Raw genomic sequence first — 25,793 nt, 5'->3', positions numbered from 1 at the left:
AAAACGAATTCAAGATTTAAGATGAAGATAAAACACCTGCATAGCGAAAGCTCAAAACTAGAATAAAGTACTTCACCAATTAGTTGTGAAAAAACTCCAGTTTAGCAACAGAGAGTAAGTACGTCTTGTCGATAGCTCGACAGAGAGAAAATTGAGTCTTTGTTTACATTGAGTACTGGGTATCTGGACGACAGATGGCACTGTTGGGCACACCCGCAACCTGTGTAGCGATCGCTGGCGAGTTTTTACCGTAGAGTTGTCTGTCGGGCAACAGAGTTGCAGCTATATAATCACCGGCTAAGTTAAATATTGAAAATTTTTTATTTGTTCCAACACGAATACTTACCTCGAACTACTTTCTTAGGAGACTTACACTTTAGGAGGCGGGAGTGCTTTTCTGACCTACAGACCCAGTAAGCGGAAGCCAAGAGGCCTAGGTATAACGGTACATACTAGAAAACGGACGAGAGGGTAACTACAGAAAGAGCTCACGTTAGTGTCTAAGTACTCACCCTTTGAAAAACTTCTTCTGATGTTGCATCCAGTAACGTAATTGCGGAGAACGTGTTATCCAATGGTACAAGAGGGTTATCTCCGATGAGGATAGGGAAAAACTGGGAATAGGATGAAAGGAAACGAACCTGTGTCTCCCGGTTTGCTATCCGCGATTGAGCCTGGGGCTTTCACCGTTAAATCACTTGGAGAGCGGAGATGATTGTCCCAATGGAGAACCCGTCTAAGGACTTCCTCGAGTAGTCCTTGAGGTAATGGGCAGTAAAAGTCGACTGGATAGACCAGGTACCTGCCCGAAGGATCTGACCCACTGCCATGTTTTTCTCAAAGGCTAAGGACGTGTTCAGACCTCTGATGTCATGAGGTCTGGGGACGCCTGGCACGGCCAGATCTTCTTCCTTGTAGGCCCTGGCAATAACTTGTCTCAACCAGAAGGAAATGGTGTTCTTGGATACTTGTTTCTTAATAACACCCGTGGAGACGAAGAGGCTCTTGATGCCTGGCCGGAGATGAGCCGTTCTTTCCAGGTATTTTCTAATGGCACGGACCGGGCACAATTTTAAATCCTCAGCATTACCCGTCTTAGGGATGGCTGGTATGGAGAAACCTTCGAATTTAGGATCCCAGACAGCTGGGTTCTGGGTCTTCGCCACAAAAGAAGGAACGAACTTGAAAGATATTTCTTTCCACCCCCTCGAATGAGAGACGTCATAAGACAGCCCATGGATCTCTCCTACTCTCTTAGCGGAAGCCAAGGCTAGCAAGAAGACTGTCTTGAGAGTGAGATCCCTGTCTTGGATATCTTTCAAAGGTTCGAAGGGGGGGCCACTCAACATTTTCAGGACCTTAGCTAAGTCCCACTGAGGCACCCTAGCTGCTTGTGGGGGGCAGGACTGCTCGAAGCTCTTGACAAGCATCGAGATGTGCCTAGAGGAACCCAGGTCGATGCCCTTCAGGAGGAAGACTAGGCCCAAGGCGGCCCGTACCCCTTTTATGGCTGGGATTGACATTCCCATTTTGTCTCTGAGATATACCAGAAAATCCGCTATGTCTGGGACCGAGGCTTTGAGGGGTTTAATGTGCCTCGAAGCGCACCACTTCGTGAAGGAGGCCCACTTAGCTTGGTAGACCGCAGCTGAAGATCTTCTCAGGTATAGCGACATCCTCTTAGCAGTAGCTGATGAATACCCTTCCTTCTTCAGGAGTCACTCGATAGTCTCCAGGCGTGAAGACGCAGAGACTGTGGGTTGTCGTGAAATCTGAGAAAATGTGGTTGGTGTAGAAGGTCTGACCTGTCGGGAAGTGGCCACGGAGGTTGACTCGCCAGGTCTTTTAGGTCTGCGAACCACTCTCTCTCCGGCCACCAGGGCGCTACCAAAGTCATCCTTAAGTTTCGGGCCGTCCTTACTCTGTTGAGTACTTGCCTTATCAACATGAAGGGGGGAAAAGCGTACACGTCTAGGTTGTCCCACTGTGCTGAAAGGCATCCTCCAAGGCTGCCTTCGGATCTGGTACAGGAGAACAATATACGGGAAGTTGAGCGTTCAGTTTGGTTGCAAAGAGGTCCATCACCGGGGAACCCCAACGTTGGATGATGAGCTTGGCTACCTCTGGAAGGAGGGACCACTCTGTCCCTACTATTTGGCCCACCCTGCTGAGACCGTCGGCCAGCACGTTCTTTTTCCCGGGGATGAACCTTGCTAATAACACAACCTGGTTCGTTTCTGCCCAATCTAGAATCTTTATGGTGAGATCGCACAACTCCCTTGACTTCAAACCTCCTTGCTTCTTTATGTACGCTACTACTGTGGCGTTGTCGCACATCAACGCCACAGTGTTTCCCCTTAGTAGATCTGCGAAGTGTAGGCAAGCCTTCTGGACTGCCTTCAACTCTAGGACATTTATGTGTAGATCCCTTTCTCCGTCCATCCAGGTTCCTCTCGCTGTCTCGTCGAGGAGATGGGCTCCCCATCCCTGGTTGGAGGCGTCTGTGAACAGCAGTAACTCGGGGGGCTCGTTCGCGCGAAGGGCATCCCCTTGAGCGAGTTCGACCGGCAATGCCACCATTCCAGGGAGGGCCTCGTGTTTGGTAGAACTGGGATTAGTACTTGTTGCGAGTCCAATTGGCACCAGAGGTTCTTCAGGTTCCATTGGACGGCTCTGAGTCTGATTTTCCCCTGGGGAACCAGTTTCTCCAACGACACCAGATGCCCTATTAGTCTTTGCCAGTCCTTCGCTCTCCTGGGGCGCCCCGATAGGAACGGGCGAATGATCTCCATGAGATTGTTTATTCTGTCTTCTGAAGGGAAAGCTTTTCCCAGCAGGGTATCTAGCGTCATCCCCAAGTAGGTCATTCTGGTGGAGGGGGATAGGTTTGATTTTTCCGGGTTGATCACGATACCCAGATCCTTGCAAAACTGGAGAAGTTTCATCCCTTGCTCCTTCAAGAGGTCCTTCGAGGAGGAAAGAAGCAACCAGTCGTCCAGGTATCGGATGAGGCGAATGCCTCGTTCGTGAGCCCACACTGAGACCGTCGTGAAGACTCTCGTGAATACCTGGGGCGCTGTTGACAATCCGAAGCAAAGGGTCTTGAATTGCAGGATCTGGGAACCCCATTTCACCCGGAGAAACTTTCCACTCGAGGGGTGGACCGGAATTTGGAAGTAGGCGTCCTTGAGGTCTATGGTCATCATGTAATCTTTCTCCCTCAAGGACAGTAGGACTGACTTCGGAGTGTCCATTTTGAAGTCTGTCTTCTTTATGAACTTGTTGAGAGCCGACAGATCTATAACCGGCCTCAACCCCCCCCCCCGTCGCTTTTTCTACCAGGAACAGACGACTGTAGAAACCCGGGCCTGGGTGGAGAACCTCCTCCATGGCGCCCTTCTCCAACATGGAGGACACTTCCTCTTGAAGGGCGGTCTTCTTCAATGGATCCTTGGGGACCAGCCACTCCGACCGGATGGCCGGAATTAGAGGGGGTGGTTCTGCTAAGAACGGTAACCTGTAGCCCTCCTTCAGTACGGACACTGTCCAGGGCTCCGCTCCGTGAGCTTTCCATGCTTGCCAATATAGTCTGAAGCATCCCCCAACCTGAGGCTTGGGCAGGGATAGGGGGCCTCCCACTCTATCTCCTTCTGGAGGAGCGGCCTGAACGGCCTCTCCTGGAGGCAGAATAACCTGTCCTAAAGGAGGCTGAAGCTGCTGGGGCTCCCCTACGGGGGGGGCTGAGGTGCTGAGGTCCAGGAGGAAGAAGGAGCTTCTCTCTTCGTCATGCTAGGAGAGGCCTGAGACGTCGCGGCACTGTCTGAGACTGACCTCTTGTAGGGCGGTCTCCTTGTAGGCGTAGGCCTGGGGGTGCTTAATTCTTTTCTCTTAGACACCTTCTCCATAATGGTTTCTAAGTCCTTTAAGGGGAACAAGGAGTCACCCCACTAGGGAAGGCTCCTCATGGCCCGCGCCTCCCTGTCTGGGACCTTTCGGGACACCTTTGCCAGGATGGTGTCCCTCTTGCGGAGTACCCAATTCGCTGTCAGGGCGAGAGATTGGTATGTCAGGAACTTAAGCGTCTTGCCCCCGGAGGTGATAAGTTCCCTCAGGAGGTTTTGCTGTTCCGGGTCCGTAGGATCAAACGTGGCTTGCACCCCTACTAAGGTGGAAGCTCACCAGTCTAGCCAAGAGGAGACGTGCACCAGGTCCCTCGACATTTCCTCCATCATCGCGGCCTCCGAGGGAGAAAAACAAACTGGGGCTGAAGAGGCTCTGTCCTCCGAGACGCCCTGGCCCAGGATGTCAAGAGAAGGTTCTACTTTGAAGGCTCCCGGTCGACGTCCTTCTGGTACATAGACCTTGCCCTGCGTCTTGAGCCCCTGGAGTAACTTAGAAGAACTCTGAGTCTTGGGGGCTTCGGCATTACTTGCCACCACTCTATTCACGTATTCCTGTACCAGGATGAGATCCCGGGCTAGAGGAAGAGCCAGGGAGGTCTTAGGCTGGGTAGGGGCCTGCATCAACCGTATAAGGCTGGACCTCCAATAGTCCTCGTCGGTAGCTGCCGGTTCTTCTATTTTGTGATGTATCTGATAAGGCCAATCACTCTTCTATAGGCCGAGTCCTCCGTCGGGGAACCCTCCCTACCGTCAGCCGAAGCCTCGGCTTGAGCCCGGGGAGCCGGGTCACCGGGCACTCCCACCGGGCACCTTGCTCTTGACACAACAGGCACTCCCTTGCCGAGGTACTAGTCTTCCCCAGCGGAGGCTTCCGCACCAGGGGCGGGGGTTAGCACAGGCATCGCCGACCCAGCGAGGACTAGTGTCCGCTGAAGTTCTCTAGGGGACGAGGACTCGGATCCCGTGGGCTGACCCGACAGCGGGAACCGTTCCTTCCGGTCCGAGGGCCGCACCAGCTGGGCTGGTTCGGCCAGGCTGCCCGTAAGGAAGCGCGGTTCCCCCCGCTGGGCGGGGTGAACCGGAGGCTTCGCGGTCTTATGCCTGCATGTAGAGTCCTTCTCGCGAATCTGCCTGCGAGGGTCAACAACCGTGCTTGGAGGACGGTCTCCTTGGCGAGAAATCCTTGGACCGCCGGTCCGGGGAACACCGTATCTCTGCCTTACGGGGTACGAAAACCCAGTCGCCATCGGGTGACCTACTCCTCCTGTGTTTTCTTCTTGGAGAACGGGAGCGCTTCCTGCTGAATCTGGAACGCGATCTTGAGCGGGAACGCCTGCTCCTGGACCGCTCCCTCCGACGTCGATGCTTCCTCCTGGCTTCTTCACCCGACGAGAAAGACTCCTCTGAAGAGCCCGACGTCACTGCACTTACCGTACGGCGGGCGGGAGCGGGGACCGCGGGGGACTTCGCGACTCGTTGCATACCCGAGGTAGAAGGTTGCAGGAATTCTTCGGGAACTTCCGTGAGCGGTGTTGGGAACGAGGTATGGCGCCCAACACTAGGGAACCAGGAATCCAGGCCCTCTTCCATTCACATAGGGGACCTACCTGGTGTCTTAGGAAGCTTCCACCCGAAGGCATCACTCCCTGCGGAACCTGACTTACCCTGGTTGTCGCCTCCTGCCGAAGAACCTGAAACACAGGCCCACGAAGGGGGCGAAGACACAGAAACAACGTTACTACCCCACAAGGGGTCATCAGAGGAAACGTGCCCCCCAAGCACAAGGGCAGTGTCTCCAGAGCACCCTGACACAGCACTACCGGGCTCCTCACTAGCCCGAGAAGGTCCCGCAATCCCCACTGCACATTCACCAGATTCCTGGGGAAGAACGCTCGGTTCTTTCCCCACGATGGACTTACCTCGGCCCCTACTCTGGGTAGGGGAAGGCGAGACAGAAGCCCCGTCGGACCTTTCACTGGGCGACGGTAGCGGCGAAGAAACACTAGCCTTCCTGGGCGAACGTTTCGACGATTTTCTCTTCTTCGTGCCGTAACGTACCCACTGGATATCACTCCAACCAACACACTCGGGGCACGTATCCGACGACGAACAAACTTTGCCCCTACAGGAAGAGCAAAGGGAGTGAGGGTCCACTTCAGGTTTGGAGAGGAACGCTCCACACGATTTACCGGCTCTAGGCCCAGGACAACGGCGGATTTGCTCCATAACGCACAAACACAAGACACAGGAACGCAGGGAATCAAGGAATACTGTACACTGGAGAAGCACAAGGGCGGAAAGTGAACACACAGGAACACAAGGGATAAGTACAAGTTACCACGCGGTAAACACGTGGGACACACGCGGCGCACACAAAGGGTCGAGAGAGAACGAGAGCGACGTGGTGACACGTCGCGACCAGAGAACTTACTGGCGTGAACGACCCAAGCGGACCTCAACCTAGCGCAAAGCCTACCCTCGGGGCACATTCTCTAATGCCCGAGGTAGGCCTTCATAGAAAACGGGTTTTAGAGTATCCTACACAAAACTCTGGTCGGTAGAGAGGAGATTACAGGTAACTCCTAAGAAAGTAGTTCGAGGTAAGTATTCGTGTTGGAACAAACAAAAATTATAAATAGCTGCCAGAACAAACTTAGAAAATGGCTATCATGGTGGAGGAGAGTTAATTTTGATTAAAAGTATCTGATATATATTGAAACATGAACAAAAGAATAAACTAGTATCGCCATTGACAGTCAAATAGATAAGTTTATTTTTCTATTGATGCAGAGACATGGGTTCAAATCCTGGACTGATTAGATGCACTTATCATATTCACGTGGTTCTCCTTGGGATATGGTATTCCCAAGGTGGTGCAAATCTATTATTAAGAGGTACCTTTAGTTAAATGTTAAAAACTGTGCTACTCGCATGTTTTAGTGACAAAGCTATCAAGAATAGCCCCATGTTATAAACTTGGCAATTGGATATCATAGTGGTAGAGTAATTTCAACGCTAAGAAAACCTAAATAAGACAGAAATACCGTACTTCCCCTGTCATAAGACGCACCTTTTTTCATGGAAAATGCGGCCCAAAATCACCCTACTGTATAGCAAAGTCAATATCACCTTGGATCTCTCTTTAGAGCAAAATGGTTGTTAACTGTCAGTTTATGTACTGATTCAGAAACAGATTCAAATCCTCACCTGGGTAGATATACATATACAATTCCTCTTTGGGTTCCATGGTAAAGTGAATTCAATATCAAGAGCTATTTTTAACTTAATATCAGAACGTATGATAGTTACATGCGTTATTGGTAACCCTAACAAACAATCACTTATTCTCACCGGCTTAAAGGCAGACAAAGCAATAGCAGAATACCTTCTTGAAGTGAATAGGCAATGGCTAGCAAAATTATGAGACCTTAAAAATATCATACATGCGTTGTGTCATCAGTAAGGAAAGCTTGCTCCTTGCTACGATTCAGGACTTGGCAAATGCCGAGATGAAGTAAAGTATCTTAATGCTCTTGACCATTGGTCTATCCTGCTTGTAAATTTCAAGCTGGCGATGGCCGTAGACTCCGAAGCTGAGAGCGAGGTGTCCTCGTCTGTCAAAAGTGGTGCCTGTCGTCAGCACTGCTGTTGCTGGATCTTTCGGAAGAGCCGATGGCACCGCTTCTTCCGGCAAATAAAATCTCCACTGTAGAGAGAAGGCTGGAGGCAAGATCTTGGTGGAGCAGCTTGAGCGGAGCTAATTCTTTGGTCCGGAGACCTGAGATTTCACTACGACCAGGGCTCTCTGTGTAAGAACTGATCGCAGAATTTCAAGGGTGAGTTTTGACCCTTGAGGGGCACTGGAGCGATCAGTCAATAGCCCTCACCCAGCCCACAATTTGTTCTATTGAGGGGTCTCTGAGATCGTTAAATTCCCTTATGAGGGACAAGACCTTGAGGAAGGTGGACGCTGTCTCAGGATTTTCTTTCTCAGGTGGCAGTTGGCCTTAATATGAGACACATGGGTCTCCCACGTCCCAAGAATCCTCACCTCTAACTCAAAGGGAGGACTCGACTAAACTACTGAAAGTTTGTCCTTCCTTTGGAGTGATCCCTCATTAAACCAAGAATGGTGCTAGGTTGGTACTCAGCAGTTGAAGAACAGGTCGGTGATTGTTGAACTGAATCAAAATGTGTTGGCCTCTCTTGTCTTGTAAAGTCAAGGCGACACTATGTGTTCTAGATTCTGAAGGGTGAAAGAGAGAGAGCAAGATACTGAACAATACAAGAAATCATTCTCAGCATATCTCTCCTTTGACAAAGAAAGGATATTGTGGGAACTTCTGAAATCTCACTGCTCTGAAGTTTGCTGAGAACTAGCCCCTTTCCTTGCTCCTTCTCATGATGGTGTTTTGGCGACTCTCATCAGGAGGTGCGATCTCTCTTCCTGGGAAGATCACTACAGACTAAACCTGTGGAGTAGTCTTGAGAGTCAGACCAGTCTCAGCAAGTTGGACAGTCTCGTTAGTCGGGTAAACGACAAGACTGTACAGGAACAAGAGATCGGGCTTCAGGGGAGTCAGGTTCACAGGACAGAGGGTTCCGGTTTCCTCTCACTCTTGAATCTCCCTATTCAAAGCTTTCAAGCAGGTGACTTAAAGCAGGTCCTTTTTCCATGAGATGAGCCAGTCTACAGATTTGTATTGCGACTGATAACTTTGTACCAGACCGTAAGAGTTGGGTTTCGGTGAGAGAACATGGTTTTGGAGGTAGAGTATGAGGAGCCTTACTCTTCAATGATCATGAACCTGGCATTATGCTGTTGGCTAAATGTTGGTGCCAGTGATAATAAGCATGGAGGTGTTTATGTGAGTACTGGCTCTTAAGAGCATGGAAATGGTCGTCGTGCGTCTGTGTGCTTCCCAAGTCTCGTGTGTGCAGATGTTTGTGCGTGTGCTGTATCTCTTGCATTTGGTGTTGATTGTGAGTGTGGTGGGATTATGAACTTAAGATTGTGGTGATCGTGAGACAATGGTGAGTGTGGAGATGGGTACAAGAGCAATCGTGATCGCCAAGATTATTTATCGTGCTCGTGGAATTCATTCTTGTAGATTGTGGTCCTATATTGAGCATGGTCTTGTAGAGATCGTTGCAAAAAAATATCACTTATTGCCAACAAGAAATTTGTCTTAAGGACATCAACAATTACAGCACAAAATTTAGACTGCCCTAGATTCAATTATATTACCAAAGTAAAATCTTGCTAAACACCTACAACCTCCCTTCCATTGGTGTAGAAAAGTAGAATAAATCAAACAGTAAAACTGTGAAATGACCAACAAAATGTAAATTCTTATTACATATCAGACTGTTTTTAAGTTCATTGGCATATGGGCTTACATAGATTCTAGTACGCATTTAAACATAACAGAATAGTAAAGGACAAAATTATAATCACTGAAGAAAATAAGAACCAGGTAAAACCAAATCCAAATCAATTATATAAAGAACCTAGCATAAGCAACCTGGTGTTATTCCATTATGATACCTTTAATCATGTCACCTTACATCCTACGGCTCAATTAACTATGCTATTACAGACAAAAATAACAGCAAAACTATAGTACAGGGTACACAAAGAGAGCAAACTTAAACTAAAATAAGTTTGTAACATTTGAAACTCACTGGATGCATATTGAGCAGCCATCCAACTTTCTCTGCAGGTTCTTTGTAACGGTGAAAGCCAAATTTTGCATCAACAGAGTCATTTTCCAAACTCTGCTGAAGACGTCGATCTGATCCATCATCCTGTAAACTGTAAAATTAATATTAGTTAAAATGCATAATTCAATCAAAATTTGATATACTGTCCAGTATTGTGACAAAACGGCATAAACAAGGCATACTTTCTACACCTGCTAATAGTGAGATTGGATGAGAAATGCAATACTATACTGAACTCTAATCTAAATTTAATCAAATATCAGTTAACTCATGAAATATAAGGCAGAACAGATTAATCTAAAATTAACTTTCAGACCTAAAAAGTATAACATTATTTCAATAAAGAATTTACTTCACGAAATACAAGCAGAACAGAATAATCTAAAATTAACTTTCTAACCTAAAAAGTATAGTAACATCATTTCAATAAAGAATTTATCTTAAAATTTAGTGGGGTCACATCCATTTCAGGAAACATCAGCTAAACAATATGACAAATTCGTAGGTAATTTGTATTTTTCCTAATTATACAAACCTTAGCTATTTAATATGGGTAATTACTTTCGGCATAGCTGAAATGAAGAGCCATTAGAATTTTAACGAGGGTTTACTACCCCACCGCTAGTTAGCGGGGGGTAGGGAGGGTAGCTTGCTACCAACCCCCCTCACACACACCTGTGCTTGAGCTCACTTTGCTTAGAGGTAGGACTTCACGGGGGATAGGGCTGACGGGCAAGTTTGATTAAATAGCTAAGGTTTGTATAATTAGGAAAAATACAAATTACCTACGAATTTGTCATTTGTTCCGTAACTGAAATACAAACCACGATATTTAATATGGGTGACTCACCCCTTAGGAAGGGTGGCAAGTCCCAGCCAGTACTGGCTTTTGGCTTTGCACGGGGACTCAATATCTGAGTGTGTCAGCACTCAACAATAAGGAGTCCCTGCACCTCGCTAGAACCTTGCAGTGCAAGGGCTGCAGCCTACATAAGCTGTGTGTGAAGGTATGAAGTGTGACTCGTCCTAGGAAGTTGACCTGTAGTCCTTCAGATGGAAACTTTAGGCTAGGACTTACCCAATACCACCTCGTCAGGGTATGGGGACGTGACAGTGTTAGCTTAATACTAGGAACACAAGGAAACATGGTTTACCTGCAGTGGTTCGAGGTCAGCTGTGCAGAGAACCCTGGATGCTGCTTTCCCCAAGAGAGGGGAGGATGAAGAAAAGAATAAGGGCCAGACAAACCTTTTCATTCATGCAGACTAAGACCGAGTAACAATGCCCTCAACCTTCTGCTACTTGTCCATTAAGGAGCCAGAGGTTTTAAACCAGCTGTTGTACAGCCACCACAGGGCCGATAGAGAACTTATCAAGCCTCTTGTGGGTCACGTCTTGCAGGTAGTGGGCTGTGAAGGTCGTCTAACGCTTCCACACCCCTGCTTGTAGAACCTGCGTCACTGAAAAGTTCTTCTTGAAGGCCAGGGACGTAGCTACGCCCCTGACATCATGTGCTCTAGGGCGACGTGACGGAGGAGGGTAAGAATTCAGGGACAGATGGATCACCCTACGAATCCATGCCGAGATGGTATTCTTGGTAACCCTCCTCTTTGTTCTCCCAGTCCTCACAAACAATGCTTGCACTTGGGGACGAACTGCAGCCGTTCTTTTGAGATATAGCCTCAGACTCCTTACTGGACACAGTAGATGGTCTGGGTCATCTGTTACAGAACGAAGACTCGAAATCTGGAAAGAGTCGAACCGAGGGTCCGGCACTCCCGGATTCTGAGTCTTAGCAACAACCTCAGGGACGAATCTGAACGTTACCTCCCCCCATCCCCTTGAATGGGCGATGTCATACGAGAGACCATGAAGTTCGCTGACTCGCTTGGCCGAGGCCAAGGCTAGCAGGAACACCGTCTTCCAAGTTAGGTGGCGATCTGAAGCCTGGCGTAATGGTTCGTAGGGAGGTCTCTTTAGAGACCTGAGAACTCGAACCATGTTCCATGGAGGAGGTCTCACTTCCGACTGAGGGCAGGTAAGTTCATAACTTCGTATGAGTAGGGAAAGTTCCAGCGAAGAAGAAATGTCCACTTCTTTGAGCCTGAAGGCTAGACTTAAGGCTGAGCGATAGCCTTTCACTGCCGAGACTGAAAGGCGCATTTCTTCCCGCAAATACACGAAGAACTCCGCTATTGCTGGAATAGTGGCATCGAGTGGAGAGATACCCCTTCCACGACACCAACCACAGAAAACTCGCCACTTTGCCTGGTAGACCATCTCGTCTGTCACCCACCACTGAAGGTCCGTCTGTTCCGCAGGACCCATAGGGATCATGACGTCCGGGGAATTGTGACCCTGATTCCACCGGGACTTGAGTTGCCATTGGAGAGATCTCATTCTGAGGCGACCGTTGGGAATTAGACGGGCCAAGGATGAGAGGTGACCGAGGAGACGTAACCACGATTGGGCTGGAGGCTCTTCTCGTCTGAGGAAAGGACTCGCGACCCTCCTCAGCCTTGCTATCCTGTCGTCTGATGGGAAGGCTTTGTGGAGATTGGTGTCTATTGGTGCCTAGATATACCAGTCTTTGAGTGGGAAGCAGAGAAGACTTCTCGAGATTTACCATTATCCCCAGATCTTGGCAAAGTCCCAGAAGTTTGTCTCGGTGTCGAAGAAGGGCTAACTCCGAGTCTGCTAGGATCAGCCATTCGTCCAGATAACGCAGGAGACGGATGCCGATCCTGTGTGCCCACGACGATATTAGGGTGAACACTCTGGTGAAAACCTGTGGTGCTGTGGAGAGACCGAAACACAGCACCTTGAACTGGTACACCTTGTTGTCTAGGCTGAATCTTAAGTACTTCCCTGAAGACGGATGGACTGGGATCTGGAAGTACGCGTCCTTCAGGTCCAGTGTACACATAAAATCTTGCAGTCTCACTGCAAGTCTGACCGTGTCTGCAGTCTCCATGCTGAACGGGGTCTGCTTGACAAACCTGTTCAGAGCTGAGAGGTCGATGACTGGTCTCCAGCCTCCAGACGGCTTCTTTACAAGAAAGAGTCGACTGAAGAAGCCTGGGGACCCGTCGACGACCTCTTGGAGAGCGCCCTTCTTCAACATGGTCTGGACTTCTGCCCGAAGGGCTTCCCCCTTGCCGATCCCATGGCAAGGGAGCTCAACGACACTGGATTCGCTGTCAGGGGAGGTAGAGATGTTGTGAACGGGACGCGATATCCTTGACTGATTACAAAAATCGTCCAGGAATCGGCCATGAGTTGCTGCCACCTGTTTGCGCAACTTTGTAGGCATCCCCCCACTGGTGGACATGCAGGGGGACTGCCAATCCTAGCGTTTGCGGCCTCGGCCGCTCCCTCTAGGATTCTTTCCTCCCCTGGAGGACTTTTTGCCTTTCTTGTCCTTGACAGGAAAGGGCTTAGACACCGTTGTCTTCGCTGTAGCTGCCGGTTTCGTATTCTTGGTAGGACGTGATTGCTGGGTTGCTGGAGGTTTATAGGGCTTCGATGTTAAAGCTCTATGTAGGAGAGAGTCCTGGTTGGACTTCCTCCACCTCTCAGCCGCCTGCTCCACGTCCTTAGGCTCGAACAAGTTCTTCCCCATGATGGAAGAATGTCTGAGCCTGCTGATCTCGGTACTGGAGACCTTTTTTGTGGAATCTCTCAGACACCGCATCTCGACGTTTCAAGATGGTATTAGCCCACAAGTTCGAGACTTGGTGGGCTAGAAACTCGATTGTACGAGTGCCTGAGAGTAAAAAGGTCTACATGGCCTTCCTGGTACTCTCTTTGGACAAGTCCTCAGATTGTAAAAGGATGCCTAGAGACCCTTGCCAGACGTCCAGCCACGAAGTTGCCAGCATGGCACACTTCGCCACCTTCTCCTGGCTAAGGATCTCCGTTGCCGAGAACGAGACTTGCCGGTTGGAGTCTCTCTCTATAGAGGGACTCCCCGGGTAAGCTCTTCCAAAGAGTGGTGTAGGGGAAGAGCTAAACAAGTCTCCTCCATGATGTCACAGTACCTCCTCTGATGGACACGAGGAGGTGGGAGGAGTTTGTTGCCGGCGCTGGATCGGCTGGAGGAGGCGAGCTCGGAGAGCTGGCCTTCGACCTTGTCTCTAGCACTCTTAACCCCTTGAAACCAGGGCAAAGCCGCGTTGGCCTTTGAGGCTTTTTGAATACCAATGACTCGTTCCAAGACCGTGTCCTTGCCCTCACGAGGGGGAATCTCTGGATCCACAAACCCATTGAGATTCCTTATAAGGGTCAGAACCTGCCAAAACGCATGCTCTGATTCCTGCAGCTTCCCTCCTGAAGGGCTAGCAGCAAAGTCTCCTGTCCCCAAAGGCTCTTCTTGGGGGGACTCGTGGACATTCTCTGAGGGCTTGGCTGGCTTCGGTCTAATCCTTGAGGATGACTTAGGCAAAGTCTTTGAGTCCTTCGACTCCCTCCTGGGAGGGATGCAGGACTCCAACAGTGATGGTGGGAGGCTCTTCTCCACCCCTACCTGAGAAGACTTCCCGGCGCGAGATGTTGTTTCCCTCATTGGTGCGATGGGGGAACGCCTCATCTCGCGTGACTCCCCTGAGGATGGGAAATCTTCGTCCGAAGGGGAGGGAGTGAAAGTCTGGGGGGGTGAGGAGGCCTTTCTCAAAGACTTCCGAGGAGTCAGCTTCGCCCTTGGAGAAGTTACCACGTCAGATACTCCTCTCTTCCTCTTCAGGGGAGTAGAAGCTGCCAATGATTTGTGGCCCAGCTCAGAGAGAACAGGCTTTAAAGCCTGCATGACCGCTCTGACCAGGGACCCAAACCAAGGCTGCTGACTGACAGCTGCGCTGTCAGAAACTCCCTCTGGAGGGAAGGGGCATTCGATCCCTAGGAGGAGTTACCAAAGGAGGGTTTGCCTGAAAAAAAGAATGAGTAAAGTCCCTGGACCTATCCGGAATCCTCCCTCCCTCCGGCGAGCGCGCTGTTCTGCGCTTGCCGGGGGAGGGGGGGGATGATGATGACCTGGCCGCGCGTTGTCCTGCAGCCTCACGCGTGGGATCGCGATGGCGCTCGCGGGAGACTGTTCGCGCACGCGAGGGGGATGGCGAGGACGCACGGGCGAGCGATGGCGCGCAGGGGCGCGGGCTGGAGATGGCAGAGGGCGCGCAGGGGAGCGGGCTGGAGATGGCAGAGGGCGCGCGAAGCCGATTGTTCGAGGATCTGGCCGAATAGCCTGTGAGGGCGATAACGTTGGGGGCGCACGCGCAGGAGATATATCCCTTGCGCTCGGGCGCGCATGAGAGCGCACATCTGACTGTGGTGGTGGGCGCACAGGGCGCGCGTGTGCAATCTCGTGGGCGCCTGTCGGAGACTGCGTGCGATGGCGCGCAGGTGAAGGATGGCGTGCAAGCGGGGTCCGATAGCGCGTCGGCGATCGATGGCGCGTTGGTGAGCGCTGGCGAGCAGGGGAAGAAGTTACCTTCCCCATTGCACCTAGATCAGAAGATCATGGGCACGCAGGAGATCGTTGGCGCGCAGGCGAGCGCTGGCGCGTAGGCGAGAGCTGGCGGGCAGGAGAACGGGGGCGCGCATGGCGGGCAGGAGAACGGGGGCGCGCATGGCGCGCAGCAGGATGAGGGCGCGCAGTAACGCGCTGGCGATCAGAAGAGCGCTGGCGCGCTATAACAGGAACATCTGCAAGCAAGCGTTTGCGCGCAGGTGATCGTTGGCGCGTAGGGGAGACCTGGCGCGTAAGGGACTTATGCACAAATTTGTGCGAAACCCCTTTATGCTCCGAAGGGACCGTTGCCCGTTTTACAACGGGATGAGTTGGCGCTCACAGCGCGTCAGCAGCCAGGAACGGCGACGGCAGGTCAGCAAGTCTGGCGGGTGGAAGGTCAGCGTGCCCTTTGTAAGGACGACCTTCCACCGAAGGAGATCGCGAACGATCTGCGGAGAGGTCCAGGGATGTAGCTGGTAGAGTTGGAGAACGACGGCGAGGTTCCTCTGCGGCGGACTGCGGAGATGATGAACCGAAGAGGCGCCTCCTAACACCCTTGTGAGGTGAAGGAAGGCCTCTACGGCGAAGAGGAAGGCGGGCTTTACGCCTTATACGCCCTCTGGGGGCCGTGGGGTCAGCGGGCTGACCATCAGCAGTCCTCCGAAGAGGAGTCTCTGTGAGTGAACTCCCCCGAGGGGGAGAATCACCGGCAGGAGAGACCGTTGGACTTAGTTCTTCCTTCGAAGGATGTTCGGAGGGAGGAACTAAGCCTTCAGCTACATCAGCAACATCAGGAGCAGAGGTTTGATACAAATCATCAGAAGCCTCTGCCACAACAACGTCGACGATAGACAAAGGATCAACCTCTGCTAAAGTTAGCGATTTTTGACAGCTGCCCCCAACCTGATCATGTCAAACAAGGCTTCCTTGGAGGGCGAACCCTCAAGCCCCGAGGAAGCCCAAAGCTGCAACAAATCATTATTAGATACAGGTACATTAAAATCCTCCCCCGGGGAAGGAGGAGGAGCTGCCTCGCTATGGGAGGCAACTCCCTCTCCAAAACCCCGAGATCGGTCAACAAAACTACGGCCTACGCTACCACTCGACAGTTTCTCGGAAGAAACCGATCGAGTGGGAGTTTCGGAGGAGGTTTGGGCCATGGAAGAAGAGCCCTTGGGATTTTCTCCTTTCAAAAAAACCTTCGAAGGAGAAATATCCCGTCTGGACTTCTTCTTCCGGCGCCAAGAAAACCTCTCCCACTGCGAGGTAGACCACTCCCTACACTCACCACACACATTATTCTTATCACACCAACTGGCCCCTACAGTAAGGACACAAGGTGTGGGGGTCCGTTTCGACCGCCGACATATACGTGCCACAAGGGCGGTCAGGTAATCCAGGATACTTACGCATCGCAGAGGCCAACTTCACACACACTCTGTCAAAGGAAAAGCAAAAAGATTACCAATGGCTGTCAAAGAAGGGGAGGGTGACAGCGGACACCTCTGAGAGCAAAGTGAGCTCAAGCACTGGTGTGTGTGAGGGGGGGAGGAGCAAGCTACCCTCCCTACCCCCCGCTAACTAGCGGTGGGGTAGTAAACCCTCGTTAAGATTCTAATGGCTCGTCATTTCAGCTACGCCGAAAGTAATTACCCATATTAAATAGCATGGTTTGTATTTCAGTTACGGAACAAATAGTGCTTTAAGCCTGGAGTATTTTACTATCAGAATTAAACTTGACATTAGGATTCAACCAGACATCGACGTTCCTGCTTGGTCTGTATATGCATTATATGAAAATCAAAACTTACTGGCAAAGCACATAAGCCATTATTCACACAATACTGTGCGAACAAGTAATAGAAGAGTGATGGTGCGTATCCACACGATAATACATACATACATACATATACCAAGGCACTTCCCCCAATTTTGGGGGGTAGCCAACATCAACAAATGAAACAAAAAAAAAAGGGGGGGGACCTCTACTCTCTACGTTCCTCCCAGCCTAACAAGGGACTCAACCGAGTTCAGCTGGTACTGCTAGGGTGCCACAGCCCACCCTCCCCCGTTATCCACTACACATGAAGCTTCATAATGCTGAATCCCCTACTGCTGCTACCTCCGCGGTCATCTAAGGCATCGGAGGAAGCAGCAGGGCCTACCGGAACTGCGTCACAATTTCTCGCCATTCATTCCTCTTTCTAGCACGCTCTCTTGCCTCTCTCACATCTATCCTCCTATCACATCCTGTGAGACATCGACAAAGACATCGACACACGATAATATAAGGCATCAAAGAAAGTACAGGTTAGACCGTAAAATCGTTATTTCAGTTGAGTATTTTCCCTCGTTAGTAACAGATGAAGCTCATCAGTCCATGCTTTTGTTTACACCAGGATTCAGGAGAAAAAAAAAGGAGCACTTAATATGATTTACCTTTGTCACTACTACTGAATGATGATAAATACATATGTGATTTATTCAAAATGTATATTTGAAGCCTTTGTATATCTGCAGCCAGTTCCTCCTGCTTGAATTGCCCTAACCTTTTCCCCATAACATAACCTACGTGCCATGTCCTTACCTACTTACCTAACAAGGGGGGTGGGGCGTTGCCCTGCGACCCATCTTAAACTACTGTACTGTATTCTAGGTCAGCCATCATGATACATAAAGGTGGTGGCCACTATCAAACATACACCTAGTACACTAACAATACCTACAGCAGTGTACTACTGACATGGTGTTTTCAGTGAATTTTAGTTGGACACGTCAATTGATGGCGCCAATCCGAGAACTAATGCACAAAAGTTTTTGGTAGAGAAGCTTTCCAGTCTTCCATTTACTGCCTTAGATCATGCATAATATAGTCCATATAAAGTGGGGTACCTTAGGTTGGTACATATCGCCTTAATATCCGTGAACGTCATAAGCATCAACAGATGTCTTCGTTAAAAAGGAGACTGTAAGACGAACTGTAATACTGTACGATATATACTTAAAGACTGTAATACTGTCGATATAATTTAAAGAAAAACATGAGCTAACCCTGACATGATACAAGTGTCACTAACCTAGGCCTAACCTATGGTAATTCTGATTTACAGATGTTACCTTTTAACACAAAGTATCATAGCTTAACCTAAGGTAGTCTAGATAATATCCAAATAAAATCAATCATGGTCTGGTGTGGTTAGCGAAGTTTAAAATCAAAATATTATTTACTATGAAGGGTAAAACTGTAAGACTTTCATTTCACTTACGCAGCATCACCTTCCTTGTTTCTGTCCGACTTATCAGATCTGAATCTTCCCGAATTTTGCAATACCATTGCTGAGGTTGAGTTTACACTTAGCAAATTTACGATCACAGTTCCATTTGACTTCAATGTCAACTTTAAGCTTTACTAAATAATAATCAAAGTTTCATTACACTTCAACCACTAACAGAAAGATAAACAAAAATCAGCTGAAAAAGCGCGCCAAAATCGTTATTTTAACAGTGATTTTCGTAATAATAATTAGTAATTCAGGCCAGTATTCTTGAAGATTGATAACTATTTTGTAGTTCATAAAATAATATTAAGTATTTTGAATCCCATATAAAGTTTTTTCATGGAAAATTCAAACATTACTAGAAATTGAATTATACCGTTGTGAAAATAACTGCAATCTACTTCTTGCAGGTGTTTATAAAGATAGCGAGGCAATAATGGGAAGCTGTATTATGTAAACAGTGCCCATGATCGGAGAGAAGAGACAATAAAAAGATAACATTAATTTATAGGAAATAGGCAACAAATTGTGAAAACAGTTAACAAAATATTTAAAAGAGGTGAACCTAATCATAAGCCAAACTAGAGAAATATGATAATGGAAAAAAATATAAAAGAAGATAACTGGATTCTGATTAGTGTGAAAAAATACAGCGATCTTATAAAAGTTATTGAAGATCAAATATATGAGAAAACTTTAACACCACTGATGGTTTTCAGAGCGTTAACCTATACACTAAAACTGAAATTTACGAAAAGCCACACAGGCGATTGCAAGATTTATGAAAATTTGCAGTTTTTTTTTTTCTTTCTGTCCAAAGATATAAGAAATAAATTAGTTAATAGCGCAAAATATAACTCCCATGAAGAGGGTAGAAAATAAATATTAAAAAATTTCGTCCTGTGAAGATAATTTTTATCATGTTTGCCAACGGTTATATATATAACCCAAGCCCTCAGAAGAATGTATGGAGTTATATGGCAGGAAAGGATTAGAAATTAAACTGTAAGAGAGATTTCCCAGGTGACATATGTGGATGAGATCATGATGAGGGGTAGATGGACTCCTCAAGAGATTACTTCTCCAAATATTTAACTGGGATACACCAGGTACGAAACGAGTTAGAAGACCCAGGCCCACATGGTTGAGGACTATGAAGCGTGAAGCAGGAGATGATAAATGAAGAGTACTGAATTAAAAGCTCAAGGTAGAGACGACTGGCGAGAAATCTAACCGAGGCCCTTCGCGTCAATAGGTGTAGGAGGAGATGATGATGATGAAGATAATGTTGAGGATAAAAAGACATTCTACACCACATATGAAGAAAATTATATAAGAATACGAAATATAAAAGTTGAAAAAATAGCTATATATGTTAAACAAGTATTGGTATTTGGGAATTAAATTGAACAAATCATGATGTTTATGTAGACGGAAACTTATGATGATAAACTTCCATTAGATGGCTGCGCTTTGAACCTACGATTTATTTTAGTGTCTACAATTGTAGTTTCGTGGTGTAAACAACGAGGAACCGGAGCCAGGAGTATAAAAATTGGGTGAAATATACTGCAAGGTAAATAAAGAATGGAAATAAAAATCACAATACAAAAATATAAAAAAAAAAAAACGAAATGAATAAAATGAGAGTGGAGAGAAATATTCAGAGACGATAACTACAGAAAAGCTTTTTAAAGTTTATGAAGACAAATAAAAGAGAAGGAAAAGGGATATTGAATAAAGCAGGAGAGAAGTGTGATAGAGATATGAAAAAAAAAGTGCGTGATTAATGTGGAAAAAGTGAAATGGTAACGAAGCACCAAAGATGCAATTATGATGATGAATGCCAAACAGATCCATCTCTCATTTTATGGGTATATGCTTCTTCTTTGCCCACGTAGAGATTTCATTAATAATACCATGAACAATCCTTAAATACGCCAAACCTAAAATGCAATCATAAAAAATGAGGATGATATGAACTGTGACATATAGATGGATAAAGATAAAAAAAAAAACAGTATATACCAGTATGCAAAGAGTTTCAGACAGAAAACATTAAAAACATTAGATTGAAAGATTTCGGTAATCCAACAAAAGATGTAAGTTACACAATGAAGATTAAATATATGTGATGTGGAAAGAAAGTGGTTTAGATAGATTATAAGTAGTGATGATGAATTGTTCATAGGTACTAATACTTTGGACCTGTTGGAGTACTAGGCTCACGGTTTAAAAGCTGTGGACTGAGTATCGAGAAATCAGCCAGCAGGAACCAGGACTCAGGAGATATAAAGTACAAAGGAGAATTGATATTTCAGCTTTTGTGACAAATCCTAGGAGTGAGGCCGTAGTGAGAGGCGATAGAGGATACATAGAGGAAGATATAAAGTTCTATAAAAATCAACTTTATTGTGGACAGCATAGTTTCTGACAAATAACTGTAAAAATGCATTTTTATTTTCTTGCAAATATTTATAATTGAAGACGCAGTCAACGAGAGATGAATACACGTTAAGTACAAAGTTGTATAGGAAAAATACACTTGAATGAATAAACCTTTAATTTATTGCAGAATTGTGTATGTTCCGTCGATAGATGCCATACTTCACCATACAATTAAATATTGAAATGTTTACCTAGTTGTTGATATATAAAGTTGTTTTTAGAAGTTAAGCTCCATTGAGGAGATGTGTCTTTCCTTTTAGAGTAGTGGTATGCTTATACATTGCTATTTTTCTTTTGCTAAAATGAAATTATTATTATTATTATTATTATTATTATTATTATTATTATTATTATTATTATTGTTGTTGTTGTTGTTGTTGTTGTTGTTGTTGTTGTTGTTGTTGTTGTTGTTGTTGTTGTTGTTAAGGAAATAGACAGGCTAATCCAGACGATAAGAAAAGTTATTTGAAAACTTAGATTTAAAATGGGAAAATTATTTTTTTCAAATAAAAAATTAAGCCTAGAATACTGTACTTTTCTCATTCAAGACATAGAATTATTATTATCATTATTAAAATCATTATTTTTAGAATTACATTATAACAACAACAACAACAAAAGTAATAATGATAATAATAATGATAGTAATATTGTACCACTAGACTTTCCAAATATTGGCGTAATATCAGATTTTCCTAACTTTAGTAAGAAACCTGAAAATAAGCTAGCTCACTGAAGCTCATGGTTATAAGGAAAAGGCGTTGCTAACAAAGAGTTACGCTACCGAGTAATCAGAAAAACTCACTAATTTATTCCGTAAATATGTTTAAGGGAATGATTTTTCACTTCCGTCCAGAGTCCTCTGAAGAAGAAGAAGAGGAAGAAGAAGAAGAAGAAGAAGAAGAAGAAGAAGAAGAAGAAGAAGAAGAAGAAGAAGAAAAAGAAGAAGAAGAGGAAGAACATATGTCTAAGTCTGAGTAACTGTAGCAAATGAAAGACAGAAGACATGATTGAGACACTGAGGTAAAAGGACATCGAAGCAAAACATAATTCTAGAATAAAAACATGTGTTATATCAAAATATAAATATGCTAATAATATACGACAAACTCTCCTATGATTCACATAAATAACTTATATTTTACAATCTAATGACAAATGGGCACATTAATATCACGATGAGTAATTGGATAACAATGTGAATTACATCGGTATTGTTTGTAATATTTGGTTCTTAGCCAAGAAACCAGAGGGAGGATAATTAAAAAGGAAAAATGGAAGTAAAACTATTAATATCTGCGGCATCAGGACGAGAAGCGATTGAAGAGCAAAGGTTATGCAAGAACCGGAAATGACAGAGCTTTCAAACTTCCCTGGCGTCTCGGAGGAAAGTTAATCCTGTTTCATCATCATACATTTTTCACATGTAGTATTCTAAATCCTCAATACAAAACGCACAAATGATCGTTATAATATGAGATCCTTCATTGTAGGTGTGGCCGCCCGCTGGAATTTCAAGTTAATAAGGCAAATAGTCTACTTATTGTCAGTTTATTTCATATGCGCCTTTTGAACTCTGTCTCACCGAAGATATGACAGAGAATAAAAAGATTAGCTTTAATCAATGGTCAATATTTCATTTATAACTTTGCTTGAATTCCTAACCGTGTTTGTTTACTTAGGTATGGACCCAAACAAAACAACAGCACTGAAGAAGTTCCGTTGATGTTGTCACGATGCACAGTGACATTTATCAAGGCACGAAACAACATCTTAAGCGTAGAGCAACGCCCTCGCTCAATCAGTTCGTCATTACGAGAGAGAGAGAGAGAGAGAGAGAGAGAGAGAGAGAGAGAGAGAGAGAGAGAGAGAGAGAGAGAGAGAGAGAGAGAGAGTGAGAGTGATGAGGGGAGTTGTTCAAGACTTCAAGGCTGTTGTTATTGCTCAGTCTTCGTCTGGGCATCTTAGAGGGAAACGTTCTGTCTCTACTTCGCTCACTTCGGTCAAAACTGGTGTTATCTTGATTTGGTTTCCTACTGCAATAAAATGTACTTCTATTACTACCTCGTCAAATTAGCAAGAGTTGAAGAACACACCAGAAGTGAGGCTACGCTTAGTTTAGTGGCTGCTCTTTAAGTAAGTAGGCCTTTTTTTATTTTTAAGGATAAGTTTTGACTAAGAAAACAATTCAAGGTCTTTCTTTTTCACTTTTCCAATGATAGACTTATTGTTGCGACATCTTAACAAACGTGCTTTGAAATATTCCTTGCTTTTTCCCGATAGACCTACGAGATAAGTGAAAATAATGAGCTTTTAGGAGATGTTATACTACACTTTTTTACTTCATAAGTTTTCACCTTCTCGGGAAATTATAATTTTACGTTCTTACAGAAAAGTTAATACGTTACTTAAGTATGACAATAGATTGACATATTGAAATTCTGGCCGTTTTTACTTATATCAAAATTATCATGTGCCGGCGTATTAACTTGCTTTCCTCCCGTCCAAAATTCCCTAAGGGGAAATTTTAACCCAGAATACTATTCCCCCATTTTGGTTAAAATTTTCCATACACTCACCCGATCACGAAACAAACAAAATAATAACTCTAACATTACGTTACAAACATTTGAGTTAATCGAGTTCAATTATGAAGGTTTTATTGGAGGTTATGATGCATTCATTTATTTCACTTGTTCTGTGATTAGCGCTGAGGGGAATAGTCACGAGGGAAGGAAACTTGACCAGTAATTCACCACGGGGAAAACAAGCCAGGCTACTTTTCCACAGGGAAGGAAACAATCCAAGTTATTATCCCCCTGCGGATTTACAGGCTACGAGGGAGGAAAGATAGGTACATTTCCTAGGTCTACCTAGAGTCTGTAAAAAGGGTCTAGCTTTTCTCCAAGTTTGCGCAGACTAATATTCCCTAGAGTGGGGTAAAAGCTAGAGCTGCTATTCCCTTGGGGGAGGCTACTTTTCCCCCTGGGGAAGCTACTTTTTCCCCCCGGAGGAGGGGTGTGAGCCCAGGCTACTTTTTCAAAGAGAGAACTTCAGTCTAGGGGACGATTTTCCTGTGACACCAACTAGTTCTTGTTCGAACAAGCAGCCCGTAATGTTTTAACAATAATAGCTTAATTGCATAAGAATGTCAGAAAACATATAAATTAAAGGGAAGATTTTAATGAGTTCCGTATATCTTGTTTGGTGCAGGACCAATGGGAATTATTTGATAAGATTGAAAGTTATAATAGGAATGAACATTATTATTATTATTATTATTATTATTATTATTATTATTATTATTAGTTGCTAAGCTACAACCCTAGTTGGAAAAGCAGAATGCTATAAGCCAAGGGGCTCCAACAGAAAAAATAGCCCAGTGAGGAAAGGAAACAAGGAAAAATTACATATTCTACAAACAGTAACATTAAAATAAATATCTCCTATATAAACTATGAAAACTTTAACAAAACAAGCGGAAGAGAAATAAGATAGAACAGTGTGCCCGAGAACTTTAACCCAAGACAGTGGAAGACAATGGTACAGAGGCTATGGCACTACCCAAGTCTAGAGAACAATAATTTGATTTTGGAGTGTCCTTCTCCTAGAAGAGCTGCTTACCATAGCTAAAGAGTCTCTTACCGAGAGAAAAGTGGCCACTGAACAATTACAGTGCATTGTTTGGTAATCTCAGTGTTGTCAGGTGTGTGAGGACAAGGGAGAATATGTAAGAATATGCCAGACTATTCGGTGTGTGTGTGTGTGTGTGTGTGTGTGTGTGTGTGTGTGTGTGTAAAGGGAAAATAAACCGTAACCAGAGAGAAGGATCCAATGTAGTACTGTCTGGCCAGTCAAAGGACTCCATAACTCTCTAGCGGTAGTTATGTTGACGGGTTGGCCAACCTACTACCTATAAAACATGAACTGAATTTGCCAAACTGGTAACCTATCTTTAAGTTTTCAATATGTTTTTAGGGATATTAGAGATGGCCTATAAGGCCCTATATGCACATGCTAGTTATTTCCCCTGAAAGGTCATCTAGAATACCATTTACCCTAATCCTGCCCAGTCTCATAGGAAACGTCTATAACAAGTTGTATCTCTAAGGAAATAATGGGCCTAGCTCTTGAAGGACTTATAATAGAAATTAAAGATAGGTAAAAACAATCTCATAGGAAACGTCTACAACAAGATGTATCTCTGAGGAATTAATGGGTCTAGCTCTTGAAGGACTTGTAATAGAAATTAAAGATAAGTAAAAAACTAAAATATGATTATGTTCAACAATCGAGGAAAATTGGTAGTGCAATTTGTCTTCTAATCTGAAGTCCTTATTTTCTTTTTGAATTTCAAAACTTTAACCCCTTATAGTTGTTCAAACCTACTAGGTTTTGGTCATGAAAACTTTATCTATGAAAGATTTATTTTAATGGTGTTATTGTTCTTAACATATTTTATTTTAATCGTTCATTACTTCTCTTTTAGTTTATTCATTTCCTTTCTTCTTCTCCTTACTGGGCTATTTTCCCCGTTTGAGCCCTTGGGCTTATAGCATCCTGCTTTCCAACTAGGGTTGTAGCTTAGCTAATAATAATAATAATAATAATAATATTAATAATAATAATAATGATAAAATTAATAATAATAATAATAATAATGATAATAACTATAACAACAACAACAATAATAATAATAATAATAATAATAATAATGATAATAATAATAATAATAATAATAATCCAATAATAATAATGATAAAATTAATAATAATAATAATAATAACTATAACAACAACAACAATAATAATAATAATAATAATAATAATAATAATAATAATAATAATAATCCAATATGCTCCTCCAGTGTCATGATAACAGCGTGAGCAGCGGTAATGATGATATGCGTGAGACTGAGCGAATAGCGTCATTGTA

General features: G+C 45.2%; 2 protein-coding genes across 2 annotated transcripts in view; one reads left to right on the top strand and one right to left on the bottom strand.

The window, feature by feature from the left end:
* The window catches only part of PolE1 (DNA polymerase epsilon catalytic subunit 1), a 67,657-nt gene extending 49,043 nt beyond the window's left edge, over positions 1–18,614 (bottom strand). The window contains exons 1-2 of the mRNA XM_068359891.1: positions 18,399–18,614; positions 9,588–9,717 (exon numbers count right to left, since the gene is read on the bottom strand). Of these exons, the coding sequence (XP_068215992.1) occupies positions 9,588–9,717; positions 18,399–18,466 (198 nt within the window). The 5' untranslated portion in view covers positions 18,467–18,614. The remainder of the gene's footprint in view (positions 1–9,587; positions 9,718–18,398) is intronic.
* Positions 18,615–22,792: 4,178 nt separating this feature from the next.
* The window catches only part of LOC137628704 (uncharacterized), a 39,500-nt gene continuing 36,499 nt past the window's right edge, over positions 22,793–25,793 (top strand). Inside the window, exon 1 of the mRNA XM_068359865.1 lies at positions 22,793–22,994. The gene's annotated coding sequence lies outside the window, so the exon portion shown is untranslated. The remainder of the gene's footprint in view (positions 22,995–25,793) is intronic.

Source organism: Palaemon carinicauda, chromosome 2, assembly GCF_036898095.1.
Source record: "Palaemon carinicauda isolate YSFRI2023 chromosome 2, ASM3689809v2, whole genome shotgun sequence".
Taxonomy (NCBI): Eukaryota; Metazoa; Arthropoda; class Malacostraca; order Decapoda; family Palaemonidae; genus Palaemon; species Palaemon carinicauda.
This window is presented reverse-complemented; position numbering and strand designations above follow the sequence as displayed.